The sequence below is a fragment of the Stegostoma tigrinum genome, chromosome 7 (assembly GCF_030684315.1).
Source record: "Stegostoma tigrinum isolate sSteTig4 chromosome 7, sSteTig4.hap1, whole genome shotgun sequence".
NCBI lineage: Eukaryota > Metazoa > Chordata > Chondrichthyes > Orectolobiformes > Stegostomatidae > Stegostoma > Stegostoma tigrinum.
The window spans coordinates 60,782,318-60,801,573 of NC_081360.1; the positions used below are offsets into that span (position 1 = coordinate 60,782,318).

General features: G+C 41.2%; 1 protein-coding gene across 1 annotated transcript in view; it reads right to left on the reverse strand.

Moving 5' to 3' along the window:
- Positions 1–15,742, reverse strand: part of LOC125454013 (adenylate cyclase type 10-like) — a 161,679-nt gene extending 145,937 nt beyond the window's left edge. Inside the window, exons 1-4 of the mRNA XM_059647653.1 lie at positions 15,532–15,742; positions 15,332–15,436; positions 5,641–5,679; positions 5,390–5,533 (exon numbers count right to left, since the gene is read on the reverse strand). Coding sequence (XP_059503636.1) covers positions 5,390–5,533; positions 5,641–5,679; positions 15,332–15,436; positions 15,532–15,742 — 499 coding nt within the window. The remainder of the gene's footprint in view (positions 1–5,389; positions 5,534–5,640; positions 5,680–15,331; positions 15,437–15,531) is intronic.
- Positions 15,743–19,256: the final 3,514 nt, after the last annotated feature.

Sequence of the window (19,256 nt, forward strand, 5' to 3'; positions counted from 1 at the left end):
AAAGAGTTGGTAGCCATCAGGCTGGGAGGGTGAATAGTCGTTAATGGGGACTATTAGTAGCTAATGGTTTTTCTGATGAAGGGTCGAGGCCTGAAATGTCACCTTTCCCAGTTCTGAGATGCTGCTTGGCCTGCTGTGTTCATCCAGCTCTAAACCTTGTTATCTCGGATTCTCCAGCATCTGCAGTTCCTATTATCCCCCATCATAGACAAAGACCTGATGGGGATTTGTTCAAATATGTCCAAGTGTTGCCTAGGTTTGATGAGAAGGGGATAGAAGTGTTTTTCATTTAATTTGAGAAAGTGGCTCACAAGTGAAATGTCTGGTGAACCACGTGGGTATTGTTGATTGAAAGTTGGTAGATAGAGCTAGTAAGGTGATTGCATCGCTGTCAGAGGAGGTGTCTGAGGAGAATGATGAGGTGAAAAAAAGCCATTTTAAGTGCATGTGAACCAGTGCCAGAAGCCTACAGACAACTTAGTTCTCGGAATCTTAAGGAGGGAACGTGGTCAAATGTACACAGTTTGAAAGGGTCAAACAAAGTAGCTTTGATAGATGGATGAGGGCAATGCAAATAGATTAAACATATGACACTCTTACAGAGGTGTTTTTGAGAGGCGTTCAAAACTTCACTTCCTGAAGTAGTGAGAAATCATTGTTGAAGAACAGAGAGTTAAGACTGCAAGGTTAGCAACTGAAATAACAGGTGAAATGAACTTCATACATCCATGAAAAAAAATTCATAAATCAGCATTTGGCTTCTAACATCAATTTCAATCTGTGAGGGATGGAAACTGGGGAAAACAGAAATTCTTGCATGGTATAGGAAATTGAAGAAAGTAAAGATAGTTTATCACAGGGTAAAAAGGAAACCCAAATTGGGGAGAGAGGAGTGAAAAAGCTCAGTTGTTTTCACCAGAATAAAGTAAGACGCTCACTGTCACAATATTGGTGGTTTAGAAAAAGCACTGAGAAGACAGACGTGGGAAAAAAATGATAAGCCAGTAGGTTTAGTTAACATAGCACTGGAAAGCACAAGGGAAACTAAAAAGCTGAAAAAAAATGTACAGCCTGGTCAGGGGTTAGTTGAGAAGAAAGCACCAGTCTCTTTAAAGGATTACCTGTGCGGATAAGGTTTACTCATGTGTGACAGAAGGAGTAGGTAAAGAAATAAAGAATTTAAGACATGGGGAGCATATGAGGAGATATGTAATTCAGAGAGAGTAATGCCAGAAAAGGTGGTAATATGTGGGACAGCATTTCGGTGATAGTGATCACAACTCCCTGAACTTTACCATAGTCATGGAGAGGGATAGCAGCAGACAGTATGGGGAAGTATTTAATTGGGGGAGGGGGAATTACAATGTTATTAGGCTAGAACTACGGAGCAACAATTGGGATCACATGTTCTCACGGAAAAGCACAACAGAAATGTGGAGGTTGTTTAAGCAGCAGTTGCTACAGGTACTGGATAGGTTTGTCCCACTGAGGCAAGGAAGGGATGGTAAGGTGAAGGACCCTTGGGTGACAAGACATGTACAGCACCTAGTCAAGAGGAAGAAGGAAGCTTACTTAAGGTTGAAGAAGTAAAGATCGGACAGGGCTCCAGAGGTCGACAAGATAGCCAGGAAGGAACTAAAGAATGGACTGAGAGGAGAGCTGGAAGCGGGGTATGAAAAAAACCTAGGCGGGTAGGATTAAGGAAAACCATAAGGCGTTCGAAGCTTATGTAAGGAACAAGAGGATGACCACAGTGAGGTCCAATCAGGGATAGTGGAGGGAACTTGTGCATGCGGTCAGAGGAGGTAGGGAGGTCTTTTAATGAATACTTTGCTTCAGTATTCACCAGTGAGAGGGACCTCGACGTTTGTGAGGACAGCATGAAACAGGCAGATATGCTCAAACAGGTTGATGTTAGGAAGGAGGATGTGCTACAAATTTTGAATAACATGAGGGATAGATAAGTCCCCTGGGCCAGACAGGATATACCCAAGGTTACCATGAGGAGCGAAGAAAAGATTGCTGCATCTTTGGCAATGATCTTTGCGTCCTCATTGTCCACTGGAGTAGTACTAGAAGATTGGAGAGTGGCAAACATCATTCTGTTGTTCAAGAAAGGGAATAGGGATAATCCAGGAAATTACAGACTGGTCTGTCTTACTTCTGTGGTGGTCAACTTTTTGGAGATGATTCTGAGAGAAAGTATTTATGATTATTTGGAAAAGCACAGCTTGATTAGAAATAGCCAGCATGGCTTTCTGAGGGGCTCGCAAGCCTTATTGTATTCTTTGAGGATGTGACAAAACACATCGATGAAGGTAGCGCAGTGAATGTGACCTATATGGATTTTAGCAAGGCATTTGATAAGGTTTCACATGGTAGGCTCGTTCAGAAAGTAGGGAGGCATGGGATCTAGAGAAATTTGACTGTCTGGATCAAAACTGGCTGTCCAATAGAAGACAGAGGGTGGTAGTAGATGCAGCTGGAGCTCGGTGGCCAGTGGTGTTCCTCAGGGATCTGTTCTGGGATCTCTGCTCTTTGTGATCTTTATAAATGATTTGGATGAGGAAGTAGAAGTGTGGGTTAGTGAGTTTGCCGATGACACAAAGGTTGCTGGAGTTGTGAATAGTGTGGAGCGCTGTTGTAGGTCACAATGGGACATTGGCAGGATGCAGAACTGGGCAAAGAAGTGGCAGATGGAATTCAACCCAGAAAAGTGTGAAGTGATTCATTTTGGAAGGTTGAATTTGAGTGCAGAATACAGGGTTAATGGCAGCATTCCTGGCTGTGTAGAGCACCTAGTCAAGAGGAAGAAGGAAGCTTACTTAAGGTTCCAGAGGGATCTTGGGGTCCACGTCCATAGGTCCATCAAAGTCGCTACCCAAGTTGATAGGGTTATAAAGAAGGCGTATGGTGTGTTGGCTTTCATTGATAGGGGAACTGAGTTTAAGAGCTGTGAAGTTATGCTGCAGCTCTATAAAATCCTGGTTAGACCACACTTGGAATATTGTGTTCAGTTCTGGTTGCCTCATTAAAGGAAAGATTTGGAAGCTTTATAGATGATGAAGAGGAGATTTATCAGGATGCTGCCTGGACTGGAGGGCAGGTCTTATGAGGAAAGGTTGAGAGAGCTAGGGTTTTTCTCATTGGAACAAAGAAGGATGAGAGGTGACTTGATAGAGGTGTACAAGATGATGAGAGACATAGATAGAGTGGATAGTGAGACACTTTTTTCCCAGGGTGGAAATGAGTCTTACCAGGGGGCATAATTTTAAGATGATTGGAAGAAATTATAGCGGAATGTCATAGATAGGCTCTTCACACAGAGAGTTGTGGGTGTGTGGAATGTGCTGTCGGCAATGGTAATGGAATCAAATACTTTAGAGACTTTTAAGCGACTCTTGGATAGGCACATAAAGGGCAGTAAAATGTGGGGTATGCAGGGTAGATTGATCTTAGTAGGATAATAGGTCGGCACGACATCGCAGGCCGAAGGGCCTGTACTGTGCTGTACTGTTCTATGTTCTCTGTTCCATGCGGAATTCATGGTGACAAGAACAGTGTTCTACTGTATAAGGTGAGGGTAGAGAGTCCAGTGAAAAGTGGTGAAGCGGTGATAGGAGTAAAAAAGAAATTCTCAGTTCAGGAAATACGGTTTATCCTCACTAATGATACAACTGGTTCACAGGTTGGAGTGATGCCCACGGTGGTTGAACATCTCGTGGAAAATCAGACAACTGAGGTGTTTCAGGAAGTATACCCTGAGATTTGCCCTGACTGTATGGTAAGAAGATCCCAAAGCCACAGATTGAAAGAGGAGAAATCAAAGAGTAAAGATCAAGAAGCTGAAGTTCAATTATCAGAAACTATGTTTGATCAAATGGTTAAGAAACAAAAAAGAAAGTGGATACTTTTAGTTCAGAGAAGTTAGCTGAATTACAACAGAAAGAGGAAAGACTAACACAGTTGTATCAAAAATCATAAACAGAAGAATCTGAGCGTATCCCAGAATGTTACTATCTTAAAAATGAAGTCTTGATAAGGAAATGTCAAATATACAGGCAGATGAAAAATAGGCAAAAGTTCAACAACTTGTATGACTGATGGGTAACAGCAAGGAGGAGTTGCGAGTAATGCATGAATTACAAGTAGGAGGTCATTTGGGAGCAAGTAAAATTCAAGCCAAAATACAAACACATTTTTATTGGCCTGGACTACATAACGATATGGTGGAATTTTGCCAGACATGTTACACCTGTCAGGTAGGAGGAAAACCTCAAACAGTGATAAAACTAGAACCATTAATCTTAAAGCATTTCAGGAACCTTTTGTAAGTGTGCGTCAGTATTTGTCAACTATAATGGATGTGCCTAGTAGATTTCCAGAAGCCATTCCATGACACAGTAGCATGGCCTGAAGGATTATCTAAGAGCTACCCAAACTTGTAACTAGATGCGGACTACCCGCAAAGATACAATCGAATCAAGGGTCAAATTTGACATCAAAATTATTCAAGGAATATACAAATTCAAATCCACTGTGTACCATCTAGAATCGCAGGCAATATTACAACAGTGGCATCAAACCTTAAAAGTCATAGTGAGGGCTTATAGTCAAGACTATCCAGAGGGCTGGGATAAAGGAATTCCATTTGTACCTTTTTAAATTATGCATACACCTAATGAACCAACTAAATTCAGTTCATTTGAATTTGTTTTAGACCATGTGTTGAGAGGGCCAATGAAATTAATTAAGGAGAAATTGATGAGTCAGATTTCTGAGACTACATATTTGAACTATGTGTCAAATTTTAGGGAGAGAGTAAATACAGCGTTTGAGATTACTAGACAGCATTTAAGAGTAGCGCAGCACGTGATGAAACAAGAAGCAGTCAAGAGAACAAAAATTTCTAATTTTGTTAATGGAGATAAAGTGTTAGTGTTAGTCCCAGGGGTGTTTTTATGTTTAAGACAGAGATACATAGGTTCTTGATTGTTAAAAGGATTAAGGGTCACAGGGAGAGGGCTGCACCATGGGGTTGAGAAACATATCAGTTATGATCGAATGGTGGAACAGTCTCAGTAGGGAGAATGACGTAATTCTGCTCCTAAATATTATGGCCTTAATGGAAAATTCCCTTTGCATTTTAGAAACTAAGTTACTTTAATAAGCAAAAAGTAACAGATATAGTTGATTCAAAAATATTTTAAGAACTAAGAGTACAAAATTCAAGCTCACATATTAACAAAAATATCATGTGCTTATGAATCAGGTTTAACAATCAATAACCTGTTGCTGTTTGTTCTAACACATAGTTCCAAATTCACTGCAATAGATAAATTGCATAGGACAAGATTACAACAGCTGCTCATGAACACTTAATAATTACCTATCTTCACTCTGAGTTTGACTCCAACTTCGGTTTCCTTGTTATCACATTTATCCTGGATATTTAGACTACATTTTACAGCTAAAGTAAGAATTTCACTCAGTTCTTTCCTTCTCTCTCTCCATAGTGCCAACATTGCATCACCTGTAGGAAAGAAAATGGTCATACGTGGTGTTAAACAATTACTTTGTTTTGCATCCTTCTAAATTAAATATTAATTGCAATTAATATGGCAATTTAGAACTTCATACCTGCATAGTTTACAATATCTCCCCCTGCTCGAAGAATATCTAAATGAAATTACAATTACTCAGAATTATTTAATTATCATGGACGTGAAATAAATTTAAACTGAATGGATATAAACAATTCGACATAATTTAAAGTTAATATTACTATATTAGAGGTGGGATTATTTTCTTCATTGTGGCATATCTTGTAGAGGTTAAAATGGGTATTTGCAGGTTACCATCTGAAAACCATCACTGATTTTTTTTCTGGATTATCCTTAAAATATGCACTCTTTGAAATGGACAAAGGCAGAGAGAGAGCACTGTCCAATTCGACAGATGGCCAGTTAACACAGGTGTAAGAATCAATTGATGAAATATATTTGATACCAATCCCTATGCAATGAGGCTACTGTAGCTGGCAATCATGGGTGTGCATACCAAAACTGAGCAATTGGGCAGGCTCCTTCTGGAAGAAAGGAAGCCTTTTTTGTCAGATGGAGGCCTTATGGAGAGAAATAGCCAGGTGATGAATTTCCTCAACCAGATGTGAACCACAATCTCAACTCCTTGTCAATAGATTGTTTACCTAGTTTAACCTTAAATTGTTTTTATGTTTACAAAGATCTAATGCTAGTGGGATGAAGAATTCCTACTTCATGATCTTCAGTTCGTCCGTGTGCTTAAATTTCATGTTTTACCAATACATGTAAATTTTACAATAGGAAGAGCTTTCATTCTATGAATGGTCAGCTAATCTTCCTCTGAAAAATTAGCTTATCATGAATATCAGTGTCCTGTTGTCTGAATGTTACAACACACTACCTTTAATTCAATTACTATAATAAATTTCACAAACCAATACTGAAAAAATTACTTACATTTTCTTGAATGCGGCAAACAAAATAAGGCCCCTCAAGTAATCAAGTTAAGTTTGCCAACTCAGTTCAGTCATTCCCTGGACTAATGGGGATATTAGCTATGACTCCAACCAACAGTACCTATCTTACAATGTCCAGGTTTTGATCCCTGTAGTGTGTTATTCTCTGCAGTCCTATTACTAAAGAATTCTGAAGTTGAATTCCTATTGGTTCATCTGTCTTGTGAAGGTTCTGGTGTGATATTGTCGACATTCTTACAGATCCACACAACATTGACTACACTTCTGAGTCATCAAGTCTGTAGCTTGCCTTCTTATAAGAGTAGTTTCCTTGTTCCTTATCGCATTCGGTACTAACTGTCCATTTAAAACACAACTTTCCCTCATTTAACACTTTTACCTCAGGCCACTTCTTCGACAGGCAGTTTTAATTGCCCATTTCCTATAAGGCAGCAGATTATCAAGCAGTGTTACCTTCTCTCTCCCAGGATACAGCTAGTTTATATTGCTTCAACTCCTTCTTCCCACGTATGGTTCATTGGTGTGTTATTTTCAATGTCTTCATAACAGTTTCTCCATGTCCCTTTCATCTCCGGAAACAGTTTATTCCAGAAAGAATTATTTGTGATTCTTTCAATCCCTGAACAGTTATTAAAGTTTTGACATTTAGTGTCACAGTTTAATGTCAAGAATACTACCACATACCACAACGCTTGCAATCCATTAAGTTAGCTGTTATATTTCAGTGTAATGTAGAATTGTTGAACAGGGTTAAGAGCTCGTGATGTCTCTAAGGTTGCTGTAGGCATAAGATGATAACAGACACAATGTAGTCATGTCATTGCAATATTACACAGCAGACCATAGGAAGCATTCATATTTCAGATCTGTAGGTAAATTTGTTGAAGCCTTGAAATACAAAGTTGAAGCCCAGATGTGAGTTAACATTGACCACTCTTGATATCAAGGTAGCATTTGACCAAGTATGACATTGATTCCTCCCCCCCACCAATTCACACATCACTGGAGTTACATAATCATTCATTCACTGTCACTTGATTAAATCTTTGAAAAACCTGACAGAGTTGTGGGTGCTGAACTACGAGCAGTTCAGGAAGGTAGCTCACAACTACGTTCTTCAGGTCAATTAGTGACGGGCAATAAATACTTGCCCAGTCAGCGATGGCCACATCCATGAACAAACAAAAACCCAGTAAGAAATTAAGCATGTCTATGGCACAATATTTTCATGAAAACATGTTTGTTGCTTGTAGCAAATGATGATATTGACAATGGATGAGAAAGAGAATTCTCCTTTTTTTGAGAGAACAAGGTGTAGAGCTGGATGAACACAGCAGGCCAGGCAGTATCAGAGGAGCAGGAAAGTTGATATTTCGGTTCAGGATCTGGAGTTCTTACTACCTTTTTTTTGAAGTATTTTTCAGTGTTGGAGCTAATTTCCTCAACTTCTTGGAGCAGTATTTTTTTTGTAAGTTTTTGCTTTGTTTTTGGACCATTAGAAAATAATCAAAAACAATACTTTACGTAAGAGGAAAAAGAGAATGAAGAGTTTAGAGGCAACCACATGGGAAAACAACTGTGGAGTTCAGCAAAAATATCCTAGCAGACTACCTTCACAAGTGACTGACTATGAAGTTACAAGCCAAGATACAAAAGGGACCTAAGGCACAACTTTTTCACACAGAGGCTGGTGCATGTATGGAATGAGTTGCCGGAGGAATTGGTGAAGGCTGGTACAATTGCACCACTGAGTTGAGAAGGTAATGGGGCAAATGGGACAAGATTAATTTAGAATATTTGGTCGGCATGGACGAGTTAGACCGGAGAGTCTGTTTCCATACTGTACAGCTCTATGACTCTATGATTATGACACCTGTTCCCCCAAAAATAGGAAGTTGAACAGGCAGGAAGCCTGTGGCCAACGAAACGCATGCACTGCTAACAGTCCAGCAGTTTTGATAAATAAAGGTTGAATGCAATAGTTTAAGTTATTCCATACCCACTCCAGATTGTCCCTTTTTCACTTGTGCACAACCTCTCACTAAAAAAAAAATAATTTTGCCATGTTTCTTCATAAAACAGAAGATTGATTTCTCTCAGAATCATCCAAACGTCTGACAAGTGAAAAACAGTAAAGATGTGCTCAGAGCCCTGTACTAACATGATTTCCTCCCAGTATGAAAAACTGTTACGACTTGAAGCAATCTCCATGGAAGCTGAGGAAACAGGGAGGGAAATGTTTTAGAGATATCAGCACAGCATCTCCAACCGTCTTTGTGAAAAAGAAAGCAGTTCCTGGCCCAGATTGGAACAAGCCTCATCTGTAAACACGAAAGTAATGTGATTGCTCCTCGTGCCCCTCTGAGTTTCACTTCCCAGCTTGTTTTGTGTTATGGCTCTGCCATCTGATTAGAGCAGGAATGTTCTTTACATAGTTAATTTTTTGTTTGGTTAAATTACTATCCCTTTATCCTGAAGTACTGTGCCAAACTTTCCCTTTTCTTGAAAATGTTTGGTTTTGACTCACAGAATGCTGGTATGACCCAAGACTGTCATACAAGTTATGATCTAATCAAAGTAGGCAAAGTCCCCGATTTACCTATCTGTCGGAATCAAGTCAACCGAAAACACTGATCATGTTCTCATACATATCAGCTATTACTGTTTATTACAAATAAGTAAATTCTCACTGCAAGTAAACAGAACTATCAATGGCCGGGTGAAACTCTAACCTCCTTTTAAAGTCTTTACATATGCATTTTGATAGATACAAACAAACACAAAAAAATTGCTTTTATGGTGGACAGTTCAGTTGCACCAGTACACAGGGTTTGCTTTTTCTTGCCAACGCTTTATGTTGCTCAAACTCCTTTCTCCATTGTCACTTCTTTACAGAAGGCACACGGCAATTCATAAACTAATTACAAAGTTTCTTCATTACTAGTTAAGGGCAACAGCTTTCTTCATATTTTAGATATGTTACTGCAAAAAGAGACGCACCACCTGTCCTCCAAGAGGCTTTCTTACTGTATCATCACATGCATAAGTTGTTCAGCTACACAGGAACCAGTCAAAGAGATGTTGCCAGGCTGATGATCTTTGGCACCCATGATTGATTACAATTTCACAAACCAATTGGCTACTTGTTGTGAGCCAAATCCCATTCTGCGTACACCCACTGCTTCTGGATCATCTGCAAACAGCTTCCCCCACTACTTAAATAAAGCAGCAGGTCAAACACCATGCACAATGAGTTTCGATAACTTGTTTTTAAAAGTGTGGCATTTTAGTCAGTCATTAAGGATACAGAATATAAAATGACTTCGTCGTAGGATGCTCAATGTCTAATCAGTTCACTTGCTCAACTCAGGCTGGGGGCCGCTTTCAAGGACCACTGCCTCTCACAATGCATTTTCAACCTCTCATTTGGAGGCGCAAGCCTCTTCTGCTTCTGCATATTTTCTATCAGGTCTGAAATGCCTTCTATGTCATTTTAGAAAGTATTCTTCTGTACTGAGTGTTGCCACAAGATTTGTGGGATTTGTTGTTGTCAGTATCTATTTCTCTTGAGATCCACTGGGTCACTAGCTGCTTTTCATCTGCTTTCCTTTTTTGAAACTCTAAATTGAATTCTTCTTTATTGGGTTCATTTAGAGACAGTGTTGGTCACCACAGATGACTATATTATGGCAGATGTTTTCCGTTGTCATTATGTTGTATATGAATTCCTTCAAGTCCAAAATGGTCTCATGTAGTTGCGGATATCCACTCTAATGGTCTGATGAGACAAGACTTTCTGAGTAAACAATATGAAGTTTGTTATACTACTGCAACGTATAACACTACAGAGACTATTATCAACACACTAGCACTGGGTCTGCCTCCTTCCGGCTCCTTACTTATTCTGTCTAAATCTCTGTGACACCGCAGTGGGAGTTGTTTACAGCACACAATCAAGTATTAACTGTTTTAAACACTTTCAAGCCAATATACAACAAATGACACACTACAGATTGAGAATATTTTCATGATTCCAGTAGCCCCATTGTGCTGAGTGCAAGATTAAAGGTGCTGCCACCAGTGAAAAACTGCCATCAGTTCTTGCAAACCTGACCTGGCTGCCAGTCTACTATTCATATTTTTCGAAGTTCGCCTTCAACCGTCTTTATATTGTAGTCATCTCTTTGCACGTTACCATCTCCAGAGAGGTCAGCAAGCCAAAGGGTCCTCCAGATTTGGGTAATTTTCTTTTCCTAATGATTCATCATCACAAACCAACCTCACAGCATCTGTATGAGATTAATGCTACATAACAGACACTATTTTAAAAATTAGCTTTCCAAAACTGAAAACCCTGTTAAAAGTTATGAGTTCCCCCTTTCCAATGGAGAAACAGAAATCTATTTCACGCAGTCTAAAGTCTTCATTCTCATAAGCGGTCCTGTTACATTCAATGACTATTCCTCTTATTTAGCTTTTTAAATACTCATTCTAGGGATGTGGACATCGTGGGATGGTCCAGGATTTATTGCTTCTCAGTAATTGATCTAAAGAAGATGGTGGTGAGCTGACTTCTAAAACCACTACACTTCATAGGGTGTAGGGGCATCCACAAAGTTGTCAGAAAGGAAGGTCTAGTACTTCACATAGCAACAATAAAGAAATAACAAAACATAAGACCATAAGACATAGGAGTGGAAGTAAGGTCATTCGGCCCATCGAGTCCACTCTGCCATTTAATCATGACTGATTGACATTTCAACTCCACTTACCTGCACTCTCCCCATAGCCCTTAATTCCTTGCGAGATCAAAAGTTCCGACTCAGAATGTTGCGTGATGCAGGTGATCGTGTTCCTATGTATCCACTGACCTTGTCCTTTTAAATAGTAGCAGACAAAGGTTTGCAAGGTGCTGTCTATACAACCTGTCTGTAGAATCTTGTGGATGGTTCACTGTTGCCAATGGCTGTCGGTAGTGAAGGGAGTGAATGATGAAGGTGGGGAATGGGTTGCTTTTTCCTAGATGGTGTCAAGCTTTTTGAGTGCTGTTGGAAGTGAATTCAACCAGTGAACTGAGGAATATTCCATCATATTCCTTTAGATAGTGGACTGAATTTAGGGAGTCAGGAGGTGAGTTACTGATCACAGAATTCCTACCGTGCTCTTGTAGCCATTATGTTTTTATGGCTAATCCAGTCCAGTTTCTGATCAATGAACCCCTAGGAAACTAATAAATAATTCCTTGTGACTGCCCCTGTGTTGTGTCCAGCATATGATGGAGGTGACGAGGAAGTGACTGGGAGCAGAAAAAAACAATTTCTCTGGAAATCCCTTTAATTAAATGGTTAATTAAAGTAGTTGACCACACTCTGAAAGAAAGGAGTAGAAGAAAATGAGAGGCATTGCACGAAAGTGTCTTGAACTGTTTTAAAAAAACACATAAAACTGAGGGGAGTTCTGTTAAGCTTTAATCTGTCAACTTGGTCTAACTTGCTGAGGATGTGACCAGTAGAATGGACATGGGTGAATCAGTAGGTTTTGTGTATCTGGACTTTCAGAAGGCTTTTGACAATGTTCTACACAAAAGACTAGTAAGCAAAATTCAGATGGATTCAGAATTGGCTTACCCATAAAAGACAGAGGGTATTGGTGGAAGTGTGTTTTTCAGGCTGGAGATCAGTGACTGGGAGTGTTTTGCAAGGATCCATACTAGGACCTCTGCTATTTATGATAATATTTAAATGGCTTGGATGAAATGTACACCAGTGTGTCAGTAATTTTGCAGACAATACAAAGATCAGTGGAGTTGTGAATAGTGTAGAAGGTTGTCAAAGGATACAGAAGGATATTGATCAGTTGCAGATATGGATGAAAAAGTAGTAGATGGAGTTTAATCCAGGTGAGTGTGACGTCCTGCACTTTGGGAGATCAAATGTTGAGGAAAAGTATACAGATAATGGCAGGACTCTGAACAGCATTGACTGGGGTTCAAGTTCATAGCTCCCTGTAAGTAGCCACATAAGTAGATAGGGTGGGAAAGCAGGCGTATAGCATGCTTGCTTTCTTGGTCGGAGACTTGAGTACTAGAGTCAGGATGTCATGTTACAGCTTGATGAGACTTTGGTTAGGCCATACTTAGAGCATTGCATTCGATTCTAGTTGCCACATTACAGGAAGGATGTGGAGGTTTTGGAGCAAGCACAGAAGAGGTTTACCAGGATGCTGATATAACAAGGTGTAGAACTAGATGAATACAGGAGGCCAAGCAGTATCAGAGGAGCAGGAAAGCTGATGTTTCAGGTCTAGACTCTTCTTCAGACCTTCTTGCTCCTCTGATACTGCTTGGCCTGCTGTGCTCATCCAGCTCTACACCTTGTTATATCATTCTCCAGCAGGATGCTGATATAACAAGGTGTAGAGCTAGATGAAACGTCACCCTTCCTGCTCCTCTGATACTGCTTGGCCTGCTGTGCTCATCCAGCTCTACACCTTGTTATATCATTCTCCAGCAGGATGCTGATATAACAAGGTGTAGAGCTAGATGAATACAGGAGGCCAAGCAGTATCAGAAGAGCAGGAAGGCTGACGTTTCAGGTCTAGACTCTTCTTCAGACCTTCTTGCTCCTCTGATACTGCTTGGCCTGCTGTGCTCATCCAGCTCTACACCTTGTTATATCATTCCCCAGCATTGGCAGTTCCCACTATCTCCATTACCAGGATGCTGTCTGGATTACAGCATATGAGCTACAAGGACAGGCTTTCTCTTGAGTGACACAGTCTGTGGGGAGACAGTCAGAATCTTTTTCTCATATTTGAAATGTCTATTACAAGGGGGCATGCATTTAAGGTGAGGGGGAAATGTTTAAAGGAGATGTGTGGGACAGGTTTGTTACACAGAGATTAATAGGAGTCTGGAATGCACTGCCAGGGGTGGTAGTGGAGGCAGATACAATAGGGGCATTTAAGGGATTTTTAGATAAGCATACGAGTATGTAAGGAATGGAGGGATATGGACCAATGGCAGGCAGAATGATTAGTTCCATTTGACGTCATGTTCGGCACAACATCATGGGCTGAAGGGCCCATTCCAGTGCTGCGCAGTTCTATGTTCTATAAAATTAATGCTCATAGTGTCAGACGTAATTATTAACATGGATAGGAACAGGAAGCAGAGAGTTGGAATCAACAGGTCCTTTTCAGACTGGCAGGCAGTGACGACTGGGGTATGCAGGGTTCAGTGCTGAGACTCCAGTTGTTCACAATATACTTTAAGGATTTAGACATAGGAATCGAATGCGATATCTCCAAATTTGCAGGCAACACTAAGCTTGGTGGCAGTGTGTGCTGTGAGGAGGATGCAAAGAGGCTGCAGACTTGGACAGCTGGCTGAGTGGGCAAATAGTTGGCAAATGCAATATAATGTGGATAACTGTGGCGTTATCCACTTTGGTGGCAAAAAGCAGAAAGGCTGACTATTATCTGAATGGTGGCAGTTTCGGAAAAGGAGGTGCAATGAAACCTGGGTGTCATGGCAGCACAGTCACTGAAGATTAGCATGCCAGTGCAGCAGGCGATGAGGAAAGCTGTTGGCGAGATGCCAATGGCCTTCATAGTGAGAGGATTGGGTATAGGAGTAAGGATGTCTTGCTCCAGTTATACAGGGCCTTGGTGAGGCAACATCTTGTGTATTCTGTGCCGTTTTGGTCTCCTAGTCTGAGGAAGGGCATTCTTGCTATTGAGGGAGTCCAGCGAAGGTTCACCAGACTGATCCCTGGGAAAGCAGGACGGACATATGAAGAAAAACTGGATCAACTGGGATTGTACTCACTGGAATTTAGAATAATGAATGGGAATTTCATAGAAACATATAAAATCCTGATGGGATTGGACAAGCTGGATGTAGGAAGAACATTCCTGGCGTTGGGGATGTCCAGAACTAGGGAGTCACAGTCTAAGAATAAGGGGTAAGATATTCAGGACTGAGGTGAGGATGAATTTCTTCACTAAGAGAGTTGTGAACCTGTGGAATTCTCTACCACAGAAAGCTGTTGGGGCCAGTTCGTTCGATATATTCAAGGTGGAACTGAACATGGCTTTGTGGCAAAAGGGACTAAGGGGAAAATTGAGAAAGTGGAAGTGGAAAACTGAAATTGCATGACCAGCCATTATCATGTTGAATGTTGGTGCAGGCTCAAAAGGCCGAATGGCCTACTCCTGCATCTATTTTCCATGTTTCTAACTTTTCCCTCTCATACAATACAGGCTATCTTCCTTGTCTACCCATAAACAGAAGGATTACTTCCTCCAGCAACCTGGTGCAGTGGCATTCCTGCCCTCCTTGTATTTCTCTGATGTTATTTGCAGGTCAGATTTTCTTGCCAGGCGAAGAGGCCAATGTTTTGCAGTGACATGCACAATCTTAAATCTAAAAGGGCAGGGTAGAAAATCAACATTCACTAAAATTCTATCAGAGATAATAGGAACTGCAGATGCTGGAGAATTCAAGATAACAAAGCGTAGAGCTGGATCCGATATAACAAAAGTGTACAGCGGGATTCCGACATAACAAAGTGTAGAGCTGGATGAACACAGCAGGCCAAGCAGCATCTCAGGAGCACAAAAGCTGATGTTTCGGGCCTGGACCCTTCATCAGAAAAGACCCCTCATCCAGCTCTATACTTTGTTATCTCCACTAAAATTCTGCTGGCTTGTTCAAAACATGGGGCAGAGCTAATGATATTAATAATGGTCTACATCGATTTCCCATGGAGCAATGATTTCAACATCTCTCGCAAATTCATCACTACTTACGGTCCACAATCTCTGAGATGTATCCATTGAGTGTTCTGGTCAGATGGTCAGCTCCACTGCCTTTCTTGCTGTTCAGCGTGTATATCTCAGTTAGACTGGTGAACCCTGGCAGTCAGAAAGGGAAAGATAGAGAAAAGTTCGCTTTCAATTCTGGTTCACAGACCTTCCAACCTGTCCGCACTGCTCCTGCTTGCTTTTACCTGAAATGTCAGCGAAGAGCAGGACTCCATGGAAATGTTCCACATCAGGGATGGGTCGGTCCACCCCCTCATAGACCACCAGGTCTGGCACATTGGCAGCAAGTTTGCAGATTTTATAGGTGCCGGCAAAAATGGATTTCTGCTTGCCGACCCTCAGCCGTGTGAGTGGTCGGACGAAGCTGACAGCATGCCGAGTGGGAATGTAGTCCATGTGCCTACAATCTCTTGGCTTCCTCCCCTTCCTGCTGCTCCTCCCCTTTAGCTGAGCACAGAGCGCCGCAGCTTGAGTTTTCATTGCCTTGTGACGGCTGGGCTACCGATTGTGACTTCACGGCGCCGTGCTGGGCTCCTTCCTGGTCTGGCACTTATCCTTCACATTGTCAATCCTGCAGATGAAGATCTGTTCGATATTCTACCCTGAAAGGCAAAGCAAGGATTGAGGAAATGGTTTAGTAATAAGCAAATGTAGGTATTTCAGATTGTTCCCGCTAGCATGACTTATTTAGCTTAAAAATTTACCTGCCCCCAGCATTTTGAACCTGTGAGTGGGACACCGAGCGGGCTTATTTGTTTGCAGTTAGGCCTTCCCAGACAGAGCCGACAACTTTCTGGGATGGTGGGTCGGAAATGGATGAAGAGCGCATTGTGGATTCCCCAGAACGTGCTCTTAAAATTGATCCTCAAAAATGTAAGCTTAACCACTGAACTGTATTTTTTTAATTCCGCATCGCCTGTTCTATGAACTGTATGCATGGCAGCCAATTGAGTTGTTAGTTAACCCGGGGAACAAAATATCTTCATGACAGTACACATTTTCAGGAGATGATGGTTTGTGCCGTGGTGGCCAAGATATATTAAACGATCTGTGAAATGTATTGCAGAAATTCACTAAAGATGCTTAGCTCCTTACAAACCCACTACCACTTCCAATTAGAAGGACAAAGGCAGCAGATCCTTGGGAACACCAGCATCCGCAAATTCCCCTTCATTAAATTCAAATAAAATATTAGCGTGGCTCACCAGTCTGTTGGATTACAGTTTGTGCTGCATTTGCTGTCGATGAATGAGTTCACACATTTTCCAAAAGATAGTACCCAATCTAAAGTTCTGAGTCCTCAGTATCTGCCAGAGGCCTCCCTTTTCCTCCTTTTTCAAACCCGTATGTCCTTTCATAACCAGGGTTCATAGGATTTCTTCATCTCACTCTTTGTATTGGAACATGTTAGCCCTGTACTGTTCCTGTTTCTTTCTTAAATGCATCCTGCTGGTCTGACACAAATTTACCTGTCTGCTCCCAGTCCACTGTGGTTAAATCATACCTGATTTTATTAAAGTCTGCCTGCCTGCTCCGAGTATAGAACTTTGATTTCAGGCCCATCCTTGTCCCTTTTCACAACAACCTTGAATGTACCAAGAGTTGATTCCTGTCTGGAAAATAGTCCCTCACTCATACTTCAAGCTTTAATGAAGAGTCATCTCAGCTCAAAATGTTAGTTTGCTTGTCCCCATGGATGCTGACTGACTTGCTGTGATCTCCAGCATTTTTGTTTTCTCTTCAACCACTTGTTTGGCTTCATTACCTAAAATTTAGTCCGGGATTGCTCCTGTCCTGTGGGGCCTTCTATACACTGCCTTAAAAAAGCTCTCTTTGATGCATTTTAAGAATTTCAGTCCCTCTAAACCTTTCACATTAGGCAAGTTGAAATCCCCTTCTATCACTACCCTGTTACTTTTACATTTCCCTGCAATTTGCCAACATATTTTCACTTCTGTTTCTCTTGGACCTTACGGAGCTTTATAATAGAGTAACCTTCTCACCTTCTTCTTCACTCTGCTTTTGGCCTCATCAATGCAGAGGAGACCACATTCATAGAATTAATAGAATCGTGCAACACAGAAGAGAACTTTTGGCCCATCATGTCTGTACTGCCAAAACTACAGTAAATCCATACTAGGACCACTTTTCAGCACTTGGCCCACAGCCTCAAATATTATGATATTTCAAATGCTGATTCAAATACTTTCTAAAAGTTGTGAGGGCACCTGCCCCAACTACCCTCCAAGATAGTGCATTCTGCCACCCTTTTCCACTTCTTTTCAATACCTCACACTCACTGTATCTCTGCTTTTGGACCTATGTCCCACCAAGGTTCATACCATACTAGTTTCACTTTCCTGTGCAATATCTTCCACACTCACCCTCACCCACTCTAAGCTTCTACATTAACTCTGCATGCTATCTGTGCTGCCAGCTCTCTCACTTGGGAAATTTTACAACCTACACAACGTTAATAGTTGAGCCACTCACATACATCTCCTGCAATACCTGCATATTGTTCATTCCAGGAGCAAAACAGCCCACAATATAGCAGAAAAAAATGGGTGATGTGCTGCCTCTCATTTGGCTTCTCACCCCTTATGACTGGAGGATTCTGACTGTGATTGCCTCAAACATGGCCTGGACTGATTTCGGAGGCTGCACTTGACTGACTGCGCCCAGATCTCCTGAGCGAATGCTAACGCTCTTTACTAGATTGAACCCGGCTGACAACTGTAGCAGAGATAACAAAGTGTGGAGCTGAGTGAACACAGCAGGCCAAGCAGCATCTTCAGAGCACAAAAGCTGATGTTTTGGGCCTAGACCCTTCATCAGAAAAAAGGGAGGGGAAGAGGGTTCTGAAATAAATAGGGAGAGAGGGGGAGGCGGATTGAAGATGGATAGAGGAGAAGATAGGTGGAGAGGAGACAGACAAGTTAAAGAGGTGGGGATGGAGCCAGTGGAGGTGACAAGAGAGTTGCAGTGGGAGACCGATTCTTGGAGGTCTGTCCGGATGGAGGAGGGTAACTTCTTCAGGTTAGGCATCCTTAGAAGAGGCTTCGCAGTGGGGTTAAAATTGTATCAGAGATAATGGGAACTGCATTTCAACAGCTCCACACTTTGTTATCTCAGATTCTCCAGCATCTGCAGTTCCCATTATCTCTGACAACTGTGGCAAGCTTACTAGATTTGTGCCTGTGCTAAATGACATGGCAAGTAACTTTGAGGGGATGTCACTGTTGTCATGCAGGAAATGCAGCAACCATTTGCACGTCCCAGTTTTATGGAAGAGATCTTCAAATTTCTACAATCATTTTCATTAAAAAAGTACTTCTTGATGTTTCTGTAGAATAATCTTTTTCTAAGTTTAAAAATATATCCCTTCTTCCTTGATAACCTGCCAGAGAAAATAGCTTTTCTGTCTTTTAAACATTTCAAATTCTTTAAATATTTTGTCAGATCACCTTTCAGACTTTGGTGTTCAAGGAAATACAAGACAAATTTATGAATTTACTTCATCTTTTGATTCTCCAAACCCCAGAATCTTTTTCATGAAATTGAGCTGTATCCTCTTCATGGCAGTATATCCTTTCTGAGGTTGATGGCTGAAGTTTTCCAGATGGGATCTGATCAAGTTTTATACCCCGTAGGGATAACCCAGTTTAAAAAAAATACTTGGAAATGAACATGCCAGCCTAGACCTCCAGTTTGCAATGTACAAAATGAGTCAGAGTCAGAATATCTCATTTGCCAGTTTAGCTAATTTCACTTGCTGGTATAATTAAACAATATCTTCGCCTCCTTTTTCATTGCAATATCTTTGAGCTAAAGACCGACTTTCGATTATTCCATTCTTTTCATCTCTGTACAAGATTTTCATGATTATGTACTTGGATTTCACTTAAGC